This window comes from Tinamus guttatus, unplaced genomic scaffold, assembly GCF_059628265.1.
Source record: "Tinamus guttatus ecotype Peru unplaced genomic scaffold, ASM5962826v1 Tinamus_guttatus_pri_ptg000446l, whole genome shotgun sequence".
Taxonomy (NCBI): domain Eukaryota; kingdom Metazoa; phylum Chordata; class Aves; order Tinamiformes; family Tinamidae; genus Tinamus; species Tinamus guttatus.
Genome location: NW_028288980.1, coordinates 547,314 through 566,871, shown reverse-complemented (window position 1 = coordinate 566,871; position 19,558 = coordinate 547,314). Strand labels below are relative to the sequence as shown.

Genomic DNA, 19,558 nt, shown 5'->3' with positions numbered 1-19,558 from the left:
TGTGCTGTTGCCAGGCTGGGCCGAGGCAGCGCCTGCCGCAGCACAGAGCTGCGACAGATTCACAAAGGGGCAGAGGGTGATGCGACAGTCAAGAGTCCGGGCTTCTTTGCACATTCTTAAGGCCTGAGCTACACAGCTCAGCAACTTGAACTGGAAATGCAGCCACCTTCACAGCTGCTTCAACAACTCCTGGCGGCTGTGGTTGCCAAGCCTACTACAAACCCACCACAAAGCCCGGCTGGAGCCCTGCCCTCCCCCGGGCCATGGTTGGGAGCCCTCATGCTGCTGGCTGGCCAGGAAGCACCTGGGCGAGTCAGTGCAGGACGCGGCTGAGGCCCTCCTGCAGCAAGGAGGAGGAGGAGGAGCGCCCAGAGGACAGGCAGGAAGGTATCTGCAGCAGCACCTCCTGTCGCCAGTGAAGGACTTGTCCGACAGCTCTGAGGTGGTGGAGGCTCCGTTTGACTTCTCCGGCTCGTGTGGAGACGTGTGATGCAATACAGACAAGTCAACAAGCAAGACCATTACGGCAGGCTAAGGCCCTTTCCACCAGCACGTAACTTCCACAGTGTAAGGACTCTGAGATTCTCCTGTGCTGCCAGGGGCCAGTCTCCCAATCCTTATGGAAAGCGGAGAATAAGGAAATGCCTTCTGAAAGGGACGCTGAGGATAACAATAGTGTGGAGACTTGTGGAGACTTTAGGAGGTAGAGATCCAGGGTGGCATAAGCAGTCCAATGGGCCTATGTGCAGCATAGTTAGCATAAGCAATTTTTCAGGCAAGTTCTGTGGTTTTGTGCACAAGTTAATTACGCTGTCACTCATGCCAGCAGCAGGCCGCTTGGCCTACATTCACCTCCTAGATGGTCCTCAGAGACAGAGGTGGCCATCACTCACATCAAGGTCTGGCATGGCATATGTCCCCACCGCTCAACGCCTAATGGGTTGCAGCCAACAGCGGAGCTCAAGGTTCTTCTTGGTGGCGAACACAGTCACTTGGAGGCCAACCCAGTCTTGCCCTTGACTATGGTAGGAGGCGCTTAGACTTCAGCTGGTCATCAAGGTAGTCTTACTTGCCTCATGCAGTAGCAAGGCACTATTATGGCAGCACACACACAGATTGTCATTAAACATGGGTAACATACACAAAATCATAGCCTCTAATAACAACTACATTGTGAGCACACATATTAGAGTCATTAAACACAGCCTGCTTATAGCTTTCTTTACTTAGCACGTATTTACATGTTCTAGAACACACACATCCTTTTCCTACATAAGCTAATATGGTTTTACTATTACTCTGCGGATTGACCCCATAATGGCATCTGCCCTTTTCGGTATGAAAAGGAAACATTGCTCACTTTAAGGGCATGATCTTCGGGAGCGTGGGGGTGGGGGTGTGTCACAGATAGACCTCCTCAACGGTGACATCCGCCAGGGGCAGTACGTAGGTGATGACTGCGCGGAGGCTCTGGTCATGGGTGAAGTTCACAGGCCTCCATCACACTTGAAGCTGCTGCTCTTTCTCCGTGGTCGCATCCCACACGATTTTTTCAGATCTCCGTGGGGGAGGACTCCATTGTCTCCATTTCTCAATATACCTGCAGCGACACTCTACACCCATGTCTGGGCCTGGGTGCAACTCAAAACAAAGGACACATTATTTTGTTCAATTTCCAGTGCTTGCAACATACCTAATGATCTCTACATGGGGTCTCTGGCCCTTCCGTGCCCCTCATACTGGAGCTTGGCTGTCGCTTCATTCTTGTATTCTATACTGAAGTTATGCTCCTGGTCTCTCTGTAAGGATATAAGTCAGAGTATGGCTCTCAATCCTCCTCCTCTCCCCGGAACATCTGGTCCACTTGTGGGGAAAGGCGGGGCAGGGAGAGGGAAGTGGGGGGGGAGAGTTTGCCTTTATTTTCAAGAAGTCCTCCCCCAGGATCCCATTCAAGTATTCCTCTACGGTTTAATACCAACCCTTCCCTAGCAGGGAAGAGACTAGAGTTCACTCCAGATTCATATGCTACAGTTGAGGTGGTTACCGCATGATTTACACAGGGTATCCCTCTCATCAGGGTAAGGGGTGTCCACTCTTTGGTCAACCCTCTATTGTTGAGCACCCTGATTGATTGGATCACCTGGACCTTCCCTGGTCGCAGCACCCCAGTAGCTTCAAGAGTCTGGTGTTTAGCTTGATGGCAGTCAGTCACAAGTTTTTCCTTGACAGGCTGGTCACTTAAACCCCAAACAGGGATTACTTCCCCCTTGCACTTGTCTGGGTTCCTGTGCACTACTGTGACCTCCGCTCCCGTGTCCACCAAGGCACGAACCGTTTGTGTATTTTGTTCCCAACAATAAATGGCACGTGTAACGAACGAACGATCGCCTTGGCGAGCGATGTTACATTGGAACCCTTCAGACACTAGAGCTTGGCCACGCCGCTATTCTTGTTTTAGACGTCCAAGCCCCTCGTGAGGGGGAGAAACTGTCTCCAGCTTCTCCTTCGATCTGAATCTTATTAACACTGTCTGCTCTAAATCCTCCCATGGTTGCAACACCTCTGATCTATCAGCCTTGGACATTATTCCTGAGCGCTGCTTCGCAGCCTGGACCGCACGGACATTATATCGGCGTGCTAGTTGGCGTAATACTTCTGTTGGTTTCCCATCAATTTCTTGTCTATTAACGCCCTTCTACAGAAGCAGACAGAAGGTCCGAGCTTGCTCCCTGCATTCCGACCCTGCCTTCCCACTCAGACCTCTTTTCTCACTGGCGCCTTTTCCATCCACCTCTAACGCCAATCCTGGAAGGTCCCCTATCTGTTGCAACTTTTCAATTACGTTCTCAATAGGGGTTCCTTGTTCTGACATCAGAACTGGAATTAGACAGGGGCGCCATGCTCCTGGGCATCCCTCCAATAACTTATTTCACATCCCGGGTAACAATGGCTGTTGTAGATAAAGCTCTGGACTTCCCAATTTTATAGCAATCTTCATGGTCTCTGCTTAAGCATCTGGCATGCTTGTCTTATAGTTAGCCAGGAGGAGCTGGATGGGGGCCAATCGCTGTCAGTAGTGTGGCGGTAAGCGAGACCCTCGGCTACGACAGCAATAAGACTCTTGCTGCTTCCGTCCACTCTTCGCAGGGCGGACTGTACATGTACGTCATTAGTTAACCCCAAAAACCTTGAGACATCGACATTGTCAGCTATCACTGAATCAGCCCCTTCTTCCATTAATCTTACCAACCAGGACTGTGGTTTCTCCCCGGTTTGTTGTTTATATTTCGCTAGCAGATTCTTGGGGTGAAATCGGTTGGTTCATCCTGTCGCACCACCTGTCCCTGCCCTGGCAGCACAGCTTTCCTTTGTATTACCGGGACGGCTCGCCTTTTTGGTTTGTCCTGCGATGGGCCCTTCTCCTCTGGTGTGGGGACTTCCTTGTCTGATTCCCAAATATCCCCATCCCAAGTTTCCGGGTCCTAGTCAGGGTCAGTGATAATAACCCACACCCGGCTCCCCTTCTGCCCTGGTTTTCTCCCTCTCCTGTTCTTTACCACTCATATCGTGTAATGTGTCGCCAATTAAGCACATTTCTCCTCCAGGAGCTCCCTCTGATCACTGACCTCCAGCAGAGCCTGCCTCTGCACCACCTGGGTGGCTCGGACTGCCTGTAATTGCTCTTGGAGGAGCTGATTCCTCTCCTGTTCCTCCTTTAACTGCCCCACTAAAATCTTATACGCACACAACAGAGCACCTCCCACCTGACTGGCATGTTCCAGTTGGACCGAGTTCTTAGTACGGTTAGTCTCCCCAGACTGACCTCAAAACTGTAAAACCGCCATGGGGTCCTTCTGCATCCATGGTTCTGGAGATACCCGGGTGCAGGTCTCCCATCGGTTCCACAGAGTATTCCATGGTTCTGGCCCCCATTCAGGATGCTCCCTCAGAGGTGCAGCCTCCCTGCAGTCACCAGTGCTGCCTGCAGCTCTCCCGAAAAAGGACCACGGCATGTCGCACACACAATAAAGATCACAAACACAAGCAGCACAAACACGATTTCTATCAAGTGGCACAATCTCACCTAGCTAGGCACCCTACTAGTGAGTTCCACTATTTCAATAGCCAATAAAGATCACAGACACAAACAGCACGAACACAATTTCTATCCAGTGGCAGGACCTCACCTAGCTGTGCGCTCCACTAGTGAGTTCCACTGTTTCAATAGCACAAACACTTTTTATCCAGTGGCACAACATCACCTAGCTATGCACTCCACTAGTGAGTTCCACTGTTTAATTGCCGAATCCCATCCTCGTCGCCAATTATGTTCCAGATGGGCTCGGGATTTGGCAATAATCAGCCAGAACGAGGTGACTACATCGAGCATTTATTCAGGTGAAAGCACAGTAAAGAAGGAAAGCACGGATAACTACTCACGAGGCGATACCTGCCTATCTGGACTCGAACATCCTTTCGAGCTGGCAGATCAAAGGCAGAGAGTTGCTGACCAGCTCTCGCGGAGACAGCGCAGGCCTCAAAGTCAGGAGTTTCTTCTCCCCGCACTCCCCGCTCTCTCCGCACTGTCCTTTCTATGCCCGGTGCATCCTGGCACGTAGAGTCTGTTCGACCCAGGAGGCAGCCCGGGGGGCGGACAAACTCCACCTCTAGTTGCGCAACTCTCCCCCCCACCCCTGGGTGCGCAGGCGCGCACACCAGTCGGGGATCCCAGCCCTCCATTCGAGGGTCCTGCCTTCCTCCTCTTCTTCCTCATTTCTGGGTGTTTGACCTCCAAAGCTAGTTTGGAGGACATCTGTGGTTAAGTTGGCTACAAGCCCAGCCGAGTGGCCGGCTTCAACATATTTCCGGGAGGGGGCTGCCTGTGAACCGAGTTGAGCAGCTGCAACCCTGCTCCTTATCACTCAGCCTAGGCAGGGAAACATCTTCTTTCCCGAGGTCTGGCCTCTGCTTCTCACAGGAGATTTTTATGACTCTACAGATCACAGAAATTTCCAACTCCAATACACCTTAGGAGGTAGAGATCTTAGGAGGGGTGCAGCACTCAAGATAAAATACACAGCAGGGGCCTGAAGCACTGGTAGTTTCAACACATGAAGGCTTCGGGCCCCCTGGTGCCGTTATTGGGCTGGGCCGTGACCGTCACCGCGGCAGCGTCCACCACAGCACAGAGCCGGGACACAGTCACAAAGGGGCAGTGGGTGATGCGGGCGGGCGGAACATGACAGGACGGAACGCGCGACCGTTGCTGAGGCACTGCGGCCTGGACTGCGAGGGCACCATGGCTCTGTGCCTGGTGCTCATGCTGGCAGCGCCGGCCATGGTGCAGCAGCCACACATGGTCAATGACCAGGTGGACACAGGCACACAGGAGTGGCAGGAGGATCGCCTGCAGGACCTCACGTGTGCCATGGCCCACCTGCAGCAAGAGCTGGAGCAGCTGCAGGGCCTCGGGCCGCAGCAGGGAGAGGAGGGCAGCGCTGACACCCAGCAGTGGCTCTTTGCTGCCGTGCACTGGGGGCAACTCTGGCTGCTGCTGGGAGCCCTCATGCTGCTCGCAGGCCACCGCTGGCTGGCCAGGAAGTGGCGCCACAAGTCAGGGAAGTGGCCAAGCCCAAAGTGCAGCTGGGCAAAGGAGCAACAGGATGAGCAGGAGGAGCAGTCGGAGAGGCAGACTGAGAAGGAGGCAGGCGAGGAGGACATAGTTGAGAGGCAGGCGGCAATGGGTCTTCAGCATCTCCAGGGCTCAGAATGGGTCATGCCTGACGCCTGTGAAGCACTTCAAGATCTGCTGGGCGAGCTGCTCTCCACCTGCAACGTATTATCGTTGGGTTCCTTCTTCCCACGCCTGGGCCTGGGCACCCGCGTGGATGGGGCCTCGGGCGACGGAAGCTACAGCCTCCTGGTGCCGCTGCTCCCGCCACCTGGCCATGCTTTCCTGCTCGAGGCAGCCCATGACCATCTGTGCTCGCCGTGGCAGGGCCACGTGCGTGTTCAGCTGAAGTGCATGTGCGCATGGCAACACCTGCTTGGTGACCCGTGCTGCCTCCTCCACCAGCCCGCGGCACCACGCGGCGTCCACCACGACTCCAGCCTCCTGTGCACCCTCTGCACTGGCTCCTTCCTTGATGTATACAAGACAGCGCGCTGGTTCCAGCACCTGTTGCAGAGAGCCTGGCTGCTGCTCCCCTCCTCGCGGCACTGCCGCCTCACTGTGCTGTCCTGCGCACGCACCTGCCAGGTCCGCCTGCACAGCGCCGCCGGGAGCAGCGTGCTCATACACATCATCTTCAGCGTGGGGCAAGGCAACCTGGCCCTCTTCTCCACGGATGGACCTCCCGGGCCGCGCCACGACCATGTGCCACACTGCTGGAGCAGTGCGCGCTGACGCTCGCTGCCTCGCACAGGCCTGTGGCGCCACCACCCCAGCTGTATCGCCAGTACCCAGCCCTGCCTACACCCAATCCCTCCCCCATAAACCCAATAAAGGTTTTATTGCAGCAAACACCCTGTGCCCAGAGTCTCTCTGATGCTGCTCTGCTGGCAGTGCTCAGCTGCTCGCCTTGGGGAATGATCTTTCCTGGGAACAGACACAAGCAGGGTGCTTATGCCATCCCACTGGCACAAGCAGCTCGGCTACAGGCCCTGCTGATTCCTCCTCCTTGGGGTTCAGCTTGCTGGGCCTTGAGAGCTCCCTGAGAAGCGAGGGCATATCCAAATGGTTCTTGCCGTCTTCATTTCCCCATTTCCTTGTGGTGCGTGGTGACTTTCTGCTCAGCATGTCCCACGGGAAGAAGAGTGATTTCTGTTCCTTCTACAGGGGTTGGTGAAAGGTGAAGGTCTAAGTTGAGAGCTGCCCTAAAGCTTCTAAGTGATGGCAGCTCCCATTGTTAAGGAGTATATAACACCAACACGAAATTATAAATATGTAATAAAAGCATGATGAAGCATAAAAATGTATTTAGTCTTAAATATACTTTTTACTAACAGAAAATGACATAATGACATGTGACTTTTCAGGAAGACATTATGGGAAGTATTGGATACTGAAAAAGATTTTCTCCCCCCATCAGCTAGTGCACACAAGACCCCAAAACCGACTATTGCAGAGGCAACACAATCTTTGTACAACATTTCCCCCTAACGCCCGAATTAAATATTGCAGCAATATCAGTAGATTCCCTCTCATGCTCATAACCATGAAACTGCTAATAATGTTTGGACACCAAACTGCGAGCTAATCCAAATGAATAAATTCAACGCCGTTCCAAAGTAAAAAAAAAAAAAAAGGGGGGGGGGGGGAGTGGTTTAGATACAGATAAATTGTTTAGCTTTCCATCCAGTTAGAGAATCAACTGTAGAGAACCGAGAAGCAGCATGGGCTCAGCAAAAAGGACTGAAGAGGCAAAAAGTGAGAGGAGAGGAATGAGGACTGGCAGGTGACAAACCTGGAGATTTCCTTATGGGAAATACTGTCTGTCCTAGATGTGGAAACAAATTCCTTGCCTTCCCATAATTCCTCAGCTGTCCAAATTTTGAGTTGCTTTGAAAGCCTGCAAAATTTCCACTCTTTGCAAACAAAGGCAATTATACAGCACTTCCTAAATGACTTCTGGAAAAATGGCCTCAGTTTCAGGATTAGAAAGAAGTTCAAAACATGCCAGAAGAGGCATGTTTTGTATGTTTTATGTTTACCTACAAACAGGTAAGGAAAGCTGTTTACAGCAAGGGACAAACACTGCTCTGTCAGCTAACTGATGAAAATGGACCAGCATTTGCCAAAGGGAAGTTGGAAGAAGATCAAATTTTTGACATTTCATTAGTACACCTAATGTGCCACATGAGACAGAAAAGTTAGTTAGACTCTCCCTTCACAAGCATAAGACGTCCTACTGAAACCAATTATAACTTTAACAAATGCACTAATGTATACAGTGGTCCTCAACCCACCTCCTGTAATGTGAACTGCCATTTCATGCATTTCTTGCATTTCATCAAGCAAACTATTAACGACATCTGTGGATGTCTATGGAAGAAATAAAAATGTCAATTTCTCACCTTTGTGATTTATCTGTAATGGCAGACACCTTTTTCTCCCACAGTAACTACAGGCTCATCAGTAATGATCTTCAAATAGAGGTGAAAGATGATACTACACGAGATAGCATTGTAACTAGAGGCAAATGCTACATAGAAAACATTATGGTGGTTTTTAGTTTGTTTCTTCAAGGGGAAAATGTTTTATGCCATATGCTGTCAACTTGTTTGAGGAAGATGTGCAGAGTAATGAACGTGTGATAAAAGCAGGCTGGCACAGAAGAACAGCAGCAGAAAATGAGATGGGTGAAGTGCCACCCTGCAGCATGCAGGCCGCTGAACTTTAGTTCTGTTAAAAAATGTGTGCACTGAGGACTTACAACAAACTGCTCTGTCACGAAGACTACATACTGGCCCTACCGAATTTGAGAAAGAAGTTATGCAGAGTTTCATTTGGTCATTTTATGCTAGTCATGCATTCTTTCATGAGAAAATATCTCCTATGAGTAGATCTGGTTTGGACCTTCCTGATGCGAGTGCCTGATCAGCAGCTCTTCCACTCCCACATGACTGAAGAGCAACTACCCAGGGAACTACTATGTAAGACAGAAAGTAAAAAAAGAACCTTCCTATGAAGAAGCAGCTCTAAGCAATTCCAGACAGTTTGGATCCCTAGTGGTTTTATTTTGTTAGCAGTGTTGTATTGTTTCAGATTAAAGACTCATTTCTAGTACTCATTTCTAGTACTATTTCAGACCTCTTTCAAGTAGACCTCTTTCAAGCTTTTTTACCATTGTGATTTATTAAATCTAAAAATTAAATTTTTTTAGGTGAGAAAATTTCACTGCAAATTTGGGGGCAGAAGCAGCATAATTGTAAAGAACTGCCAGTGACTGTCTCCTGTCAAGATGAGTTGAGGTAGAAAAGTGACTTTACACTGAGGCTGTGTCAGTATCATTGCATATGTAAAATACCAAAGAAACAAAATTTCCACCAAGTACCAAAATGATGTTACTGGAAGTAAAAATAGTGCAGTACAACAATTCACTAAGTTAAGTGGAAAGCTCTCACTGATTTCCCAGAGCTTGGATTCTAAGTATTATTCCAGTGTCCTGACACGTGAAATTTTGGCGGAGTAACATGGTGATGACAGAGGGACTTTGAGGTCTGCTGCCAATCTGGATACGGATCAACTCAGACACTCCCAATCAGGCATGCTTGTGGGGAATGCACCTGAGCTTTCCTTCCCCTTCAAAAGCAGAAGTGATAGTCGCCCCATAGGTCCTCATGTCCTTCTCAAACTCAGGATTCTGTTAACAGTGATGGAAGAGCAGCTCATGGAATCCATTAAGGTGACACATCTCAAGGAACCATGTCTACCAGATCATAAATAACTTTAGTTTGGTAGTGTTCATGTGGGTAAACTAAACCTTATCTTTTAGGTGGATAAACTAAACAGCTGCTGCTAACAGGCAGTTGTTTGCATGCCTAGAAACAGGAGTTATTAGTTACACCTGGAGTGGCAGCAAGATATCCTACCACAAGGACCATCACATCTAAAATCTCGGCTACGGATCACATGATAAGTATGGTTTGAAGGGACCTTACAACACAAGGTCATTAATTTGGCCCCTAGCTCAAAGCAGCATCAGCTACTAGGTCAGATCAAGTCACACAGTGGGATCCAACTGCATGGAGAAAGCTTCCAAGGATGGAGATGGCACAACCCCTTAGGGCAGCTTGTTCCAATGCCTGACTTTCCTCAGAGTGAAAAGAACTTTCCGCATTTTGTAAACTTTTGAATTATGGTTTTTTTCTCTAACTGTTTTTGGCATTTTCAAAATTTTGTTAACAAACCTCCAACAAAAATTCTTGACTTGAGGCAGAAAAAGCTCTTACGCTTTTCTGTGAATATCATGTGGCTCATCTGTCACATCCTTATACACTTAAGGAAATGAGGAGAGTAGGTCTGCCACTTAACCCTAACTGTAACCAACACCGTCCCTAAAAAAGTATATTCCTTTGTGATTTGTGCCATTGCAATAGGACACCAATAGTTGGATGAGGTTTCAGAAAACAACTAGATGTCTGCTAACTCCTTAGCCTGGAACTCTGAAATCAGTTTGATGTGATGGGTGCTTGAGAAGAAAAGCAACCCTGTCAGCTCCTTTCGGCTGCCTACGACAGTGGTCTTATAAAACATTCCCCATGCCTCGCTCTTCTCCTGTCTCTTACTATTCCAGACATAGTGTCAGCTTCTCTGCAACAGCCTGACCTTGCTCCTCTCCTGCCTGCTCTTCATCTCATACATGGCAGTATGAATTTGGCATCCCAGATGCTGTCCAGATTCCACCCATACTAATTTGTCCTGAATCAAGACAACTGATTGACACTGGATTACACTTCTGACACAGGCTGCTATCTTGGTTTAATCTTTGGTTTCTTCTTTGAGAGACCATGACTCTACAAAGCATAAAACGTACCTGCCATTTGAATTTAAAACTATTCTGCATTTGAATTGCTCTAGCAGCAACATTCAAAGAAATCCTCAACAGCAGAGTAAGAAAAGTGTTGTAAATGAAAAGGGAAGGAAATAAATGTGTGCATGGAGAGGAAGGAAAGTTTAGACGCCACTGCCAACTCAGCTTTTACTTAACATTAAATTCATACTGTTTCAGAAATATATCATAACTTCCTGTTGCTGAAACAAGCTTTGCTGAGGAGCACAACTGAAAATGAAACATTCAAGGCAAAATGTCTTCTACTTACAACACAGAGAATACCCTTGGAGGAATGCGCTACAAATTAACGAGGAAGAAAAAAAAAAAAAACAACTCAAAATATAAAGTGAGGATTTATTTTAATATGCTCTGAAGAAATTTGTTGTTAAGAAACTCCTCGACCAATTTCATGCTGGCATCAAGCCGGAGGGGTGAACAGCAGCAGATGACCAGAATGAGCCAGGCTCTTCTGCCCACTCAGCTGGTCTGCAGTGGAAGGGCAGCGTGGGCTGGGGATTGTCACCCCCGTTCTCCTTGGGGAGAGGCATTTCACAGCAGATGGTTCCATCTCTCCCATGTTCTGTGGAGGCAGCGGCGCAGAGCCTGCAGGCTCCATCCTAAGCATGACTGCGCCCTTGCTGTGCTCAGGATGAGGATGGTCTGTGTGGCCAGGGAACGGATGGAGGGCTCGATGTCATTCTCCAAGTGCTGAAGGGCTGAGACATAAAGCATCAAAGCAACCATGAAAGCCACTGAGCCACGGATATGCTCCAAGCTGCACTGGCCCTGCCCAGCTCTTGCCATCATGAGGAGGGAGCAGGTGGGGCAAGAGGAGCAGCCACAAGCTGCTGCTGTGCACTGCCTCAAATGCCCCTGACATCTTCCTCCAGCCCAGAAAGATATCCCGCTAGCAGGGCATGGCACTAGAGCTCCCAGAGCACAGTCTGGCCCCCTGCCCTCCCCACCGCAGCCAGCGCAGCGCTGCCCTTACTCACCCTTTCGGATCTCCTGCACCTCCTTCTCTTTTCCGTTCTCCCTTTGGCGTTGCCCCACAAGACCTAGGCATAAAGCAGCCTTCACACATGCTCCCCGCACCACAGTTTCCAGTGGGCCCTGCCAGCTTCACCTCCTCCCCTTGGGCACGGCTCACCCCAGGGAAGAAGAGGAGCCCAGGTGGGGCCGCGCGATGCTATGGGAACTCCACGTTCCCACTCAGGCTCCCATCTGGCCACCCTGCGCTCCTGGAAGGCCAGGCCCTGCACCAGGCAGCCTGCGCTGCGGCAGCCATGGCACTTGCTGCCAGGCAGGCAGCTGCACCTATGAGCAAGGGGCAAAGAGAGGGACCCCAGGGGACAGGGCTCACCAAGGAACCTCACGGCCGCCTCTCGCAAGGACGCTTGGGAGTGCGCCAAGTAGGGCAGGCTCTGACGCACGTGCTCTTCCAGACGCCTCCTGCCTCTCGCCACCTACACGGAGCACAGGAGCATGGGGTAGCACATAGCTACCCCAAGGAGTGGGGCCTAGGGCTGCTCCCAGCGCCCTCTCCCTGGACAGGCACAGCAGCCTACCCATGCACAGCTGAACAGGGGCTCCTTACCAAGCAGTCGCCAATCCTCCAGCTCTGCCGTGTCCGCGTCAGCTCCCTGAGCTGTGCCCACTTGAGGCACTCGGCAGCAGCTGACAGCGCTTCCCAGGAGGCCTGCACGGCAGAGCAGCAGAGACCGGGAGGTGGCAGCACAGCCTGTGGCTGGAGGCCACGTGGCCCCTCACCTTGCCTGGCCTCTCCCCCTTTCCCGGCCCTTTTCAAAACGGTACCTTGGCCACGCTCGGGGCATCGTCGTGCACATGGAAGAACAGTGGGAGCAGGAATCCGCGCACTTTCCTGCCCATCTTCTTCCTGTGCTTCCCTGTCACCATCTCCATCACCTCTTTCAAGTGGCAGATGGAGAGCTCCCGCACCTGGCTGCACCCCTGGGAGCAAAGGAGAAGGGATGCCTGAGCATCGACTACTGCCAACCCACGCGGAGCTAGAGCAGTTTTGTGGTTGACGTGGAGAGAGATGCCTGGCACTGCACATCTGTATCATGGCGGCTGCGGGCCCCAAGCGCAGCCCATGCCAAACGGCCCTGGCACGAGGAGAGGTGATGCCCTCACATTCCACAACGTGCTGCGGCCAGGGACAGCAGAGCTGCCATGTCATCTGGGCCTGAGAGTGGCTTCCCCTTCCCAAACCACTTGGAGGACCCAGGCTGCCAGGTGAGCAGCTCCCACGGGACATGGGCTGAGGAGGGGCCTGGGTGGGCCCTCCTCCAACCTGTGGTGCTGTCAGGTTGTGGCCACTGCAGGGGCCTGCTGGCCTTCCAAAGCACCTGCACCCTGCTCGTCACACTGCGAGCACCCCTATGTATCCACCTGTTAGGGAAATGTGGTGGTGGACGCCACAAACCGGGCCAGGAGGACACCAGGAAGCCAGACTCAGAGCAGACCCTGCCTGAGTGCCGCCTCCAGGGCTCAGCTTGGCACAAGGGCACTTGTCATGAGACAAAGCCTATCTGCCGGACCCAGCCTCCCACACCAGCCTTACATTGTCAAAGAGGGGCACCAGCTTCTCTGCCACTTGCAGAGCGATGGGACCCACTGCTGCCCTCTCCAGGTGGCGCATGATATTTCTGCAGACCAGCAGAGCCTTCATGGTGATGCTGGGATCAGCATCCTGCAGCACCTCCAAGAGCGCTGGCAGCAAATCCTGCATTTTTCTGGCCTGTAGACAACAGAGAATAGCCTGTGTGTGAAGCAAGAAAAGGCCAGCCTGACAAAATGGCTCTGCTCTTAAACATCAGCCTCGTTGTCTCGCTTCCCCACGGCGGCCACAGGAGACCCTCACACACAAGTTCCTGGCTCAGCCAATTGCCTTGGAGTGGCTCTGGGCTCAGGCTCCCCATCCCCTGCTCAGTGTGAAGCTTCTCCTGGGGACAGCACTGCCTCGAGCGAAGGCAGCAGGAGCTGGATTCCTTGGGGCTGGGCCCACACTGCTGCTGCACGCAGCTGCCACGGGCCACAAGTAGAGAGCTAAGAGCCTGATCTCAAGGTTGGCTGTGCCAAAGGGGAGCAAGTACCACCGCGCTTCCTCATCCTCTTCCATGGCCAACACCACGTTACCCCCGTGTCCTTCGCAGCCCCATGCTGCCCACAGCGCTTCGCCGTGCTCACCATCTCCGGTCTCTCGGAATACTCCAAGAGGCCTCCCAGGGCCAGGGAGCGCACTGCCACCTCTCGCCCCCTCAGGTACCGCCGCAGCAGGTACAGGATACTGTAGTCGGCAGCAGCCACATCTGTACACTGCATCAGCTGAAACACACACAGCACTCAGAAGGCTCTGCCCTCAGCCCCCAGCACTCCCCGCAGCCCTCCAAGCACCTCCTGCTTCCCACGGATGCCTCGTGGACCAGCACCACGGAGAGCCTGCCCTGGAGGCGGCACTGCTTCTGCAGGGACCCCCTCATGCCCTAGCAGCAGCAGCCCACCCGCTCGATGAGCTCTCCTCACGGCCATCCCCTCCTGTGCCCATGCCCACAAACAGGCCAGTGCTGAGAGGCACCGCAGACGCACACTCCTGGCCACCACACCTACCTCCACAAAGAAGGCCATGGCAGGGATCGCCTGCAGCTCGTCCTCCCTGCTCAGCAGTGTTTCCACATGGTGGAACATGCGGGAGCGCTGCTCAATGGGGTTGCTCCTCATCTCCCTGATGGGCAGGAAAGCACCAGGGCTAAGGAGTTGGGCAGGCAAACCTCTTCTGCCACAGCACCAACTACCCCAGCCATTGCCGCACAGGTCACGGCTCAGCTGCAGCTTCTTTAGCCTTTGCTCAGGCAGTGCAGGTCTTTTGCCAACACACCTGCCCAGGGCAGGGTGAGAGGCCAGCACCGGTGTGGAAAGACAACCTTGCTATCCAGTGGAAGGCCTGCTCTTCCAGTGCGACCCTTTCTTGCCCTCTTTGGAGCCTCCTCCTCCCCAACATGGCAGCTCCCCAGGTGCTCTTAGGCACTTGGCATCCCTCCTGCTTTAGCACAGTGCCCTGGTGCAGGCGGCGTGGGGACTTGCCTGCACTTTCCTTCACACAAACTGTGGTGCTGCCTTCCATGTGCACCCAGGCCCAAGGGCAGGGCACTCCAGGGCCTTAGGACCTTCTCCGAGCTCCCACTTTTCCTCTCCCTATAGAAGGGAGCGCTGCCTCCCCTAACCACAGCTTTCAGAACTCCCAAAGTCTCCAGCAAAGCAGGCTGCATGGAGTGAAGGGCAAAAGGGTCTCTCACCGTGCCAGCAAGCTCATGCCGCTGGCCTGAGTGTCAGCCCTCAGCAGCAGCTCCCAGCCGCCCCTCTGCTGGATCCTCAGCACCTGCTGCTCGTAGCCAGCACACGCGAGCAGAGCTTTCAGGGCCTCCACCGCACACCTGCAGGGCAAGCAAAGGCCAGTCATGCTCTGAGGCCAGGCCCTGCCTGAGGGCACCACAGAAAGGCAGGAGAAGCAGGACACGGCACCTGACATGGCTGCCTGCACTGTACTCTTGCCCTGGGCTGCCCTTCCCGCAGCACGCACTGCTCTCCTGCCCTCTACACGCCACAGCAAAGGAAATGTGCAGGAGCAGGGCCATGACCAGCTCGGGGAAGAACCTGGTCACTGTCCGCTGGCAGCAGCGACGCTGGAGGATCTCACACAGAGCCTTGATTGCCTGCAGAAAGGACATGGAGAGAGCTCTCACTGGAGAGACCTGGTTGAGGGCTGCAAAGCGGGTGGGGATGGGGGGCCCTGTGCACATGTCACATCTCAGGATTTACAGAGGGCTGCAGCTATGCAACAGCCCTGCTGCTGCCCCAGCCCCGGCCACGGCCACCACCCCGTCCTGCCTCCCTTCAGCCACTGCACTGAGGCCAGCACAGCCCAGAGCGTGAGCAACGCCTCGTGCCATGGGGAACTCACAGCTGAGGGGAGCATGCAGGTGTCGTCAGTGACAGTTCTGAGCCCACTGAGCCGGACACGGTCCTCCAGGATGTTCAGCAGCCTCCTCAGCACCTTCTCCAAGGTGCTGGGCACGCACACCATCACCTCCCACATGGCCATGGCGCTGCTGCAAGCCCAGAGCACCCAGTCAGCAGGGCTGCCTCGAACACAGCTCCATGCCCTGAACAAGCCCCGCACGAGCCACCCTGAAGCCCCGGCACTACCCACTGCCCCTTTGCTTGGAATATCCCGTGGGCCCTGCCTGGGCAAGCAGCACAACGCTCGGCCCATGCTTGCTGTGGGGGCAGGGCAGAGCACAGCCACGGCTCTGCACGTGGCTTGCTCAGCTGGGACCCCACCAAGGGACATGAAAGATGGAGAGGGGGAAGGAGGAGTCCTGCCCTTGGGGATAAAATGCAGTTGTCCGGGGCTCCAGCAACCACAGACGCTTGGTGCACTCTCCCCACATGTAGAAGCCCTCCAGGATGCTGCGCTCACTACCTGTCACATGCTGCAGAGCACTCGAGGAGGCTGAAGACCGTCTGAATAGAAGAGGTGTAGGTCAGCAGCAGCAGAACTGTGTCCAGGCTGCGCCTTGCTGACCCCGTGCTGATGCATGTCCTGTTCTCATGGATGCACCGCACGATCTGTGGCACCTGCAGAACACACAAGTGAAAAGGAGGACAGCCACTTCCTCCACTGCCCTTGAGAAATGCTGCCTGCTTTGCCATTGCTCTTTGCTGCTTCCCATCACACTGGGTGCGCCAGAGAGCTCATTTGGCTACTCACGTTCTTCAGCCACGGAGCAGGCTCCATCGCGACCACGTCCAGGATGCTGATAGCTGCCTGGACGTCAAAGACGCTGCCGTCTCGCATGCCCTCAATAACAGACACGACCATGTCTGTCCTCTCTGAGGGCTTCAGGTATCTGCCAAACAGCTGGGACCAGAAGGAGCAGAGGAAACACAGGGGACACTGAGCACTCTCATGCACTGCAGTGATCCTGGCAGGCAGCCTCCAGGTACTGCCTGCTCAAGCACAGGGGGCACCCTCTCCCCTCGCATCAGGACACCACAGCGGCCCCACTGCTTCGCATTCCACTTGACCACAGAGGGGCTCTGCAGCCACCAAGGCCAAGAGTCCAGCACGGGAGGGACTTCCTTACCTTGGTTGTATGGCTGGTACTGTTGCACAGGGAAAGGCAGAAGCCACTGTGCTCTGCTTCCCCTTCCTTTTGGAGCCCTGCGTGCTCCGCTCCACTCTCCTCTGCCAGCCTCCTGCCTGCATGGGAGGGAGAACACACAGCAGTCAGCCGGACAGAACACCTGCACCAAATCCTTGGCACACCTGTGGAATATAAAAGGCTTACAAGTAGCCACTGGGGACTCTAGGGAGAGACTAGGAATGGCCAGGGAGGATCTATGTGCACTCCAAAGTGCAGAAGGGAAATTTCTTCCTGGGAGACAGACAGTTAAGTGGCTTTTTTTCTGCCTGAAGCAGGAGAGAAGTACTCAGACAGGACAGGCGGCTGTGCAGGAGTTCCTCAAAGCCCTCTTGTTGCTGGGCTGCCTGGCCAGCCCTGATGCTCCTGCAGCCCAGCTGCTGCCCTGCTCCTGCACTCCAAGCCTTGCTTCTTGCTTCTTGGAGATGAGCACAGTCGAAAGGGGCCACAAGGCTTTGCTTGCACAGCCACCTGTGCCTGCAAGGAGCTGAGCCCTTGCACTTGCTCTTACTCTTTCGCTGCAGGAGGAATCTGTAGAGGTAGTGCAGAGCATCCCCAGCCATACAGCTGATGGCCTTGTCCTCGGCAGCAGCGCACAGGAGGAGTCGCCCCACCAGCTTCCCCAGGATGGGGAAGTCCTCCAGTGCAGAGAGCGCAGCCACTCCTTGCGCTCCTCTGCAGAAGGGGCCGCAGGCCTGTGGAAAGGAGGCAGGAAGTAGCAGGAGGGGCTGATGGGAGGCCCTGGGGATGGGAGCCTCCTCACAGCCGCAAGCGAAAGGCTGTGGCAGTGTGTGTCCCCCTGCCCAGCATCCTGTGCATCCTGCCAGGTCTTCAGCCCACACAAGGGCCTTGCCTATGCACACACTGAGTCCCAAGGCAGCTGGGCAGCAGGCAAGGCAGGAAGGGCTGCCTGCTCTGGGCTGCCGTCCTGCTCTCGGGCACACTTGGCAGAGCGAGGACTAAGGCCAGAGGCAGGGGCAGAGACAGGGTCTTCGGCACAGAGCTTGCCCAGCGCCCTAAGCTGTGGCCAGGCTGTGGGACACGCCAAGTCCAGGGCACCCTGCCACCCTGGCAAGGTGAAGGTGTGCTGGGATGCTACAGCTTGCCTGCCCCTGAGGCTCCTTACCTGCACAGAGCAGAAGCGCAGGAGCTCTCTGCTCAGCCTTGCAATGCCCTTCAGAGCCCTCTGGCACTCGACTGCCTGCGACGACTCTGTAAAGGGCAGCAGGACCTGGCAGAAGGAAAGCGATGTTCTGGCCTGCAGCGCCACAGCCCTTGCAGCAGCACGCACGCTCAGGCCTCCTTGGCACGTGAGCAAATCTTCCCAGCATCTCCCTGCCCGCACGCACCCTCACTGCCTTGGGGACAAAAGCCCCAAGCGACCCCCTCTCCCGTACGCCAGCAAGGAGCCAGAGCCCAGGCGCACTGCAGCCCCTGCTCCTTTGCACCCGCGCCTCCAAAAGGGCCTTCGGGCACCTCAGGAGCAGCAGCATAGGGCTGCGCAGGGAGGGTGCCCTGCAGCCTGCTGTCTGCTGCCAGAGCTGGCGAGGCTGCTGTGCGTGTGCGCAGGCTGCTGAGTTTGGAGTGGCCTCTTTCCTTGCCAGGGACACGCTGAGCCCCGGGAGACCCACTCCTTTGTAAAGGACACAGGCTTTGTAAGTGCCAGACCTGCAAGAGATCCTGCAGCTCCTGGAAGCTGAAGAGGAGCGAATCAAACGCCACCCTCTGCAGCACCTCATCCAGAGCACTCTGGGTCTGCAAGGAGGAGAGCACGTTGTGGCAGGGCTTTAGGGGGGCCTCTTAGGCACGGGGCCCCGCCTGCCTGTGCGAGCACGCCTGGAAGCAGCGAGAGGTGCAGGCACAAAGGCAATGGCAGCGTCTCTCAGTACCTTCCCAGTGCCTCCGGGAACGGCCTTGCTGGACTCCACATCGGCCCTCTCCTCTCCGGGCAGGCCCGGAGGGCTGCAGGCAGAAGAACCTGCATTGGGCAAAGAAGGAGAGCGGGAGAGCTGTAGGTGCTGTCAGGAGGCGTGGGAGCAAACAGGGCGCCGTGGCCGAGCAGGGCGGGCTCAGCCCTGCCAGAGCTGCCCAGTGCAGCAGGGCCGGCTCACTCACTGGCCTGCAGCGGCATCGCAGCGGTGCCAGGGAAAGCAGTGCGTGCGCTCACGCTGCTTCTACAACAGCTCCACACACTCGCAGCCTCTCCCGGCCTTGTCCGCGCGAACACTGGGACCGGGGCCGCACGGGCGGCTGGGCACCCAGCGGCGCCACGTGCGGGCTGGAGGTCACAAAGGGAGCTCACAAAGGGCCCTGCTGCCACCCACGCGGGTCCCCTCGGGGCAGTGCAGGTTGCTGGCGCTGGGCAGTCTGTGCAGGGCTAGGCAAGATTTGCAGAGGTCACATTTATTCCTAAGTCACCAGCTTTGATTAACATGAGAAACACAAATATATCCATAACGATACTGAACTGAGCTAGTAGAGGTATACTACAGATCAGAAGCACAGACTGGACAACTGAGCAGTGAGAAACCTCAGATGAACAGTTCCATTATCTGTTCTGCATGTGCAAACCTGTCCTTTTCAAATATACTTTGTCCTTCAACATTCTTCCATGGAAAATATTGTAAAAGTTTAGTTGGAGGGTGCAATTTTGCTGTTGTAATGATACTACCTTATCTTCGTGAATCCAAAAGGGAGAGAGAGAACACCGCCTTATGTACTCCACTACTTCAGCACAAATGAACTGTTTTTTTGGAACATCATTTTGACTCTTTTTAT

General features: G+C 54.2%; 1 protein-coding gene across 1 annotated transcript; it reads right to left on the bottom strand.

The window, feature by feature from the left end:
- Positions 1–11,105: 11,105 nt before the first annotated feature.
- Positions 11,106–18,911, bottom strand: LOC148593158 (maestro heat-like repeat-containing protein family member 7). Its single transcript, XM_088531995.1, has 18 exons — positions 18,896–18,911; positions 18,670–18,758; positions 18,449–18,535; positions 17,907–18,011; positions 17,292–17,475; positions 16,724–16,839; positions 16,348–16,497; positions 16,060–16,214; positions 15,538–15,685; positions 15,099–15,289; positions 14,873–15,010; positions 14,187–14,301; positions 13,716–13,904; positions 13,141–13,317; positions 12,372–12,527; positions 12,154–12,255; positions 11,920–12,022; positions 11,106–11,272 (listed from the first exon to the last, which is right to left on the bottom strand). The coding sequence occupies exons 1-18, from the start codon at positions 18,909–18,911 to the stop codon at positions 11,106–11,108; spliced, it is 2,388 nt and encodes a 795-aa protein (XP_088388121.1).
- Between the last annotated feature and the right edge of the window lie 647 nt (positions 18,912–19,558).

What these genes read in the sequence shown, in the direction of transcription:
- LOC148593158 (XM_088531995.1), bottom strand. An exon ending in CCATGGCCTTCTTTGTGGAG is followed by an intron (nt 13,905 to 14,186) that starts GTAGGTGTGGTG and finishes TGTGTGTTTCAG; the next exon opens with CTGATGCAGTGTACAGATGT. An exon ending in GGCGGCCGTGAGGTTCCTTG is followed by an intron (nt 11,273 to 11,919) that starts GTGAGCCCTGTC and finishes TTTATGTCTCAG; the next exon opens with CCCTTCAGCACTTGGAGAAT.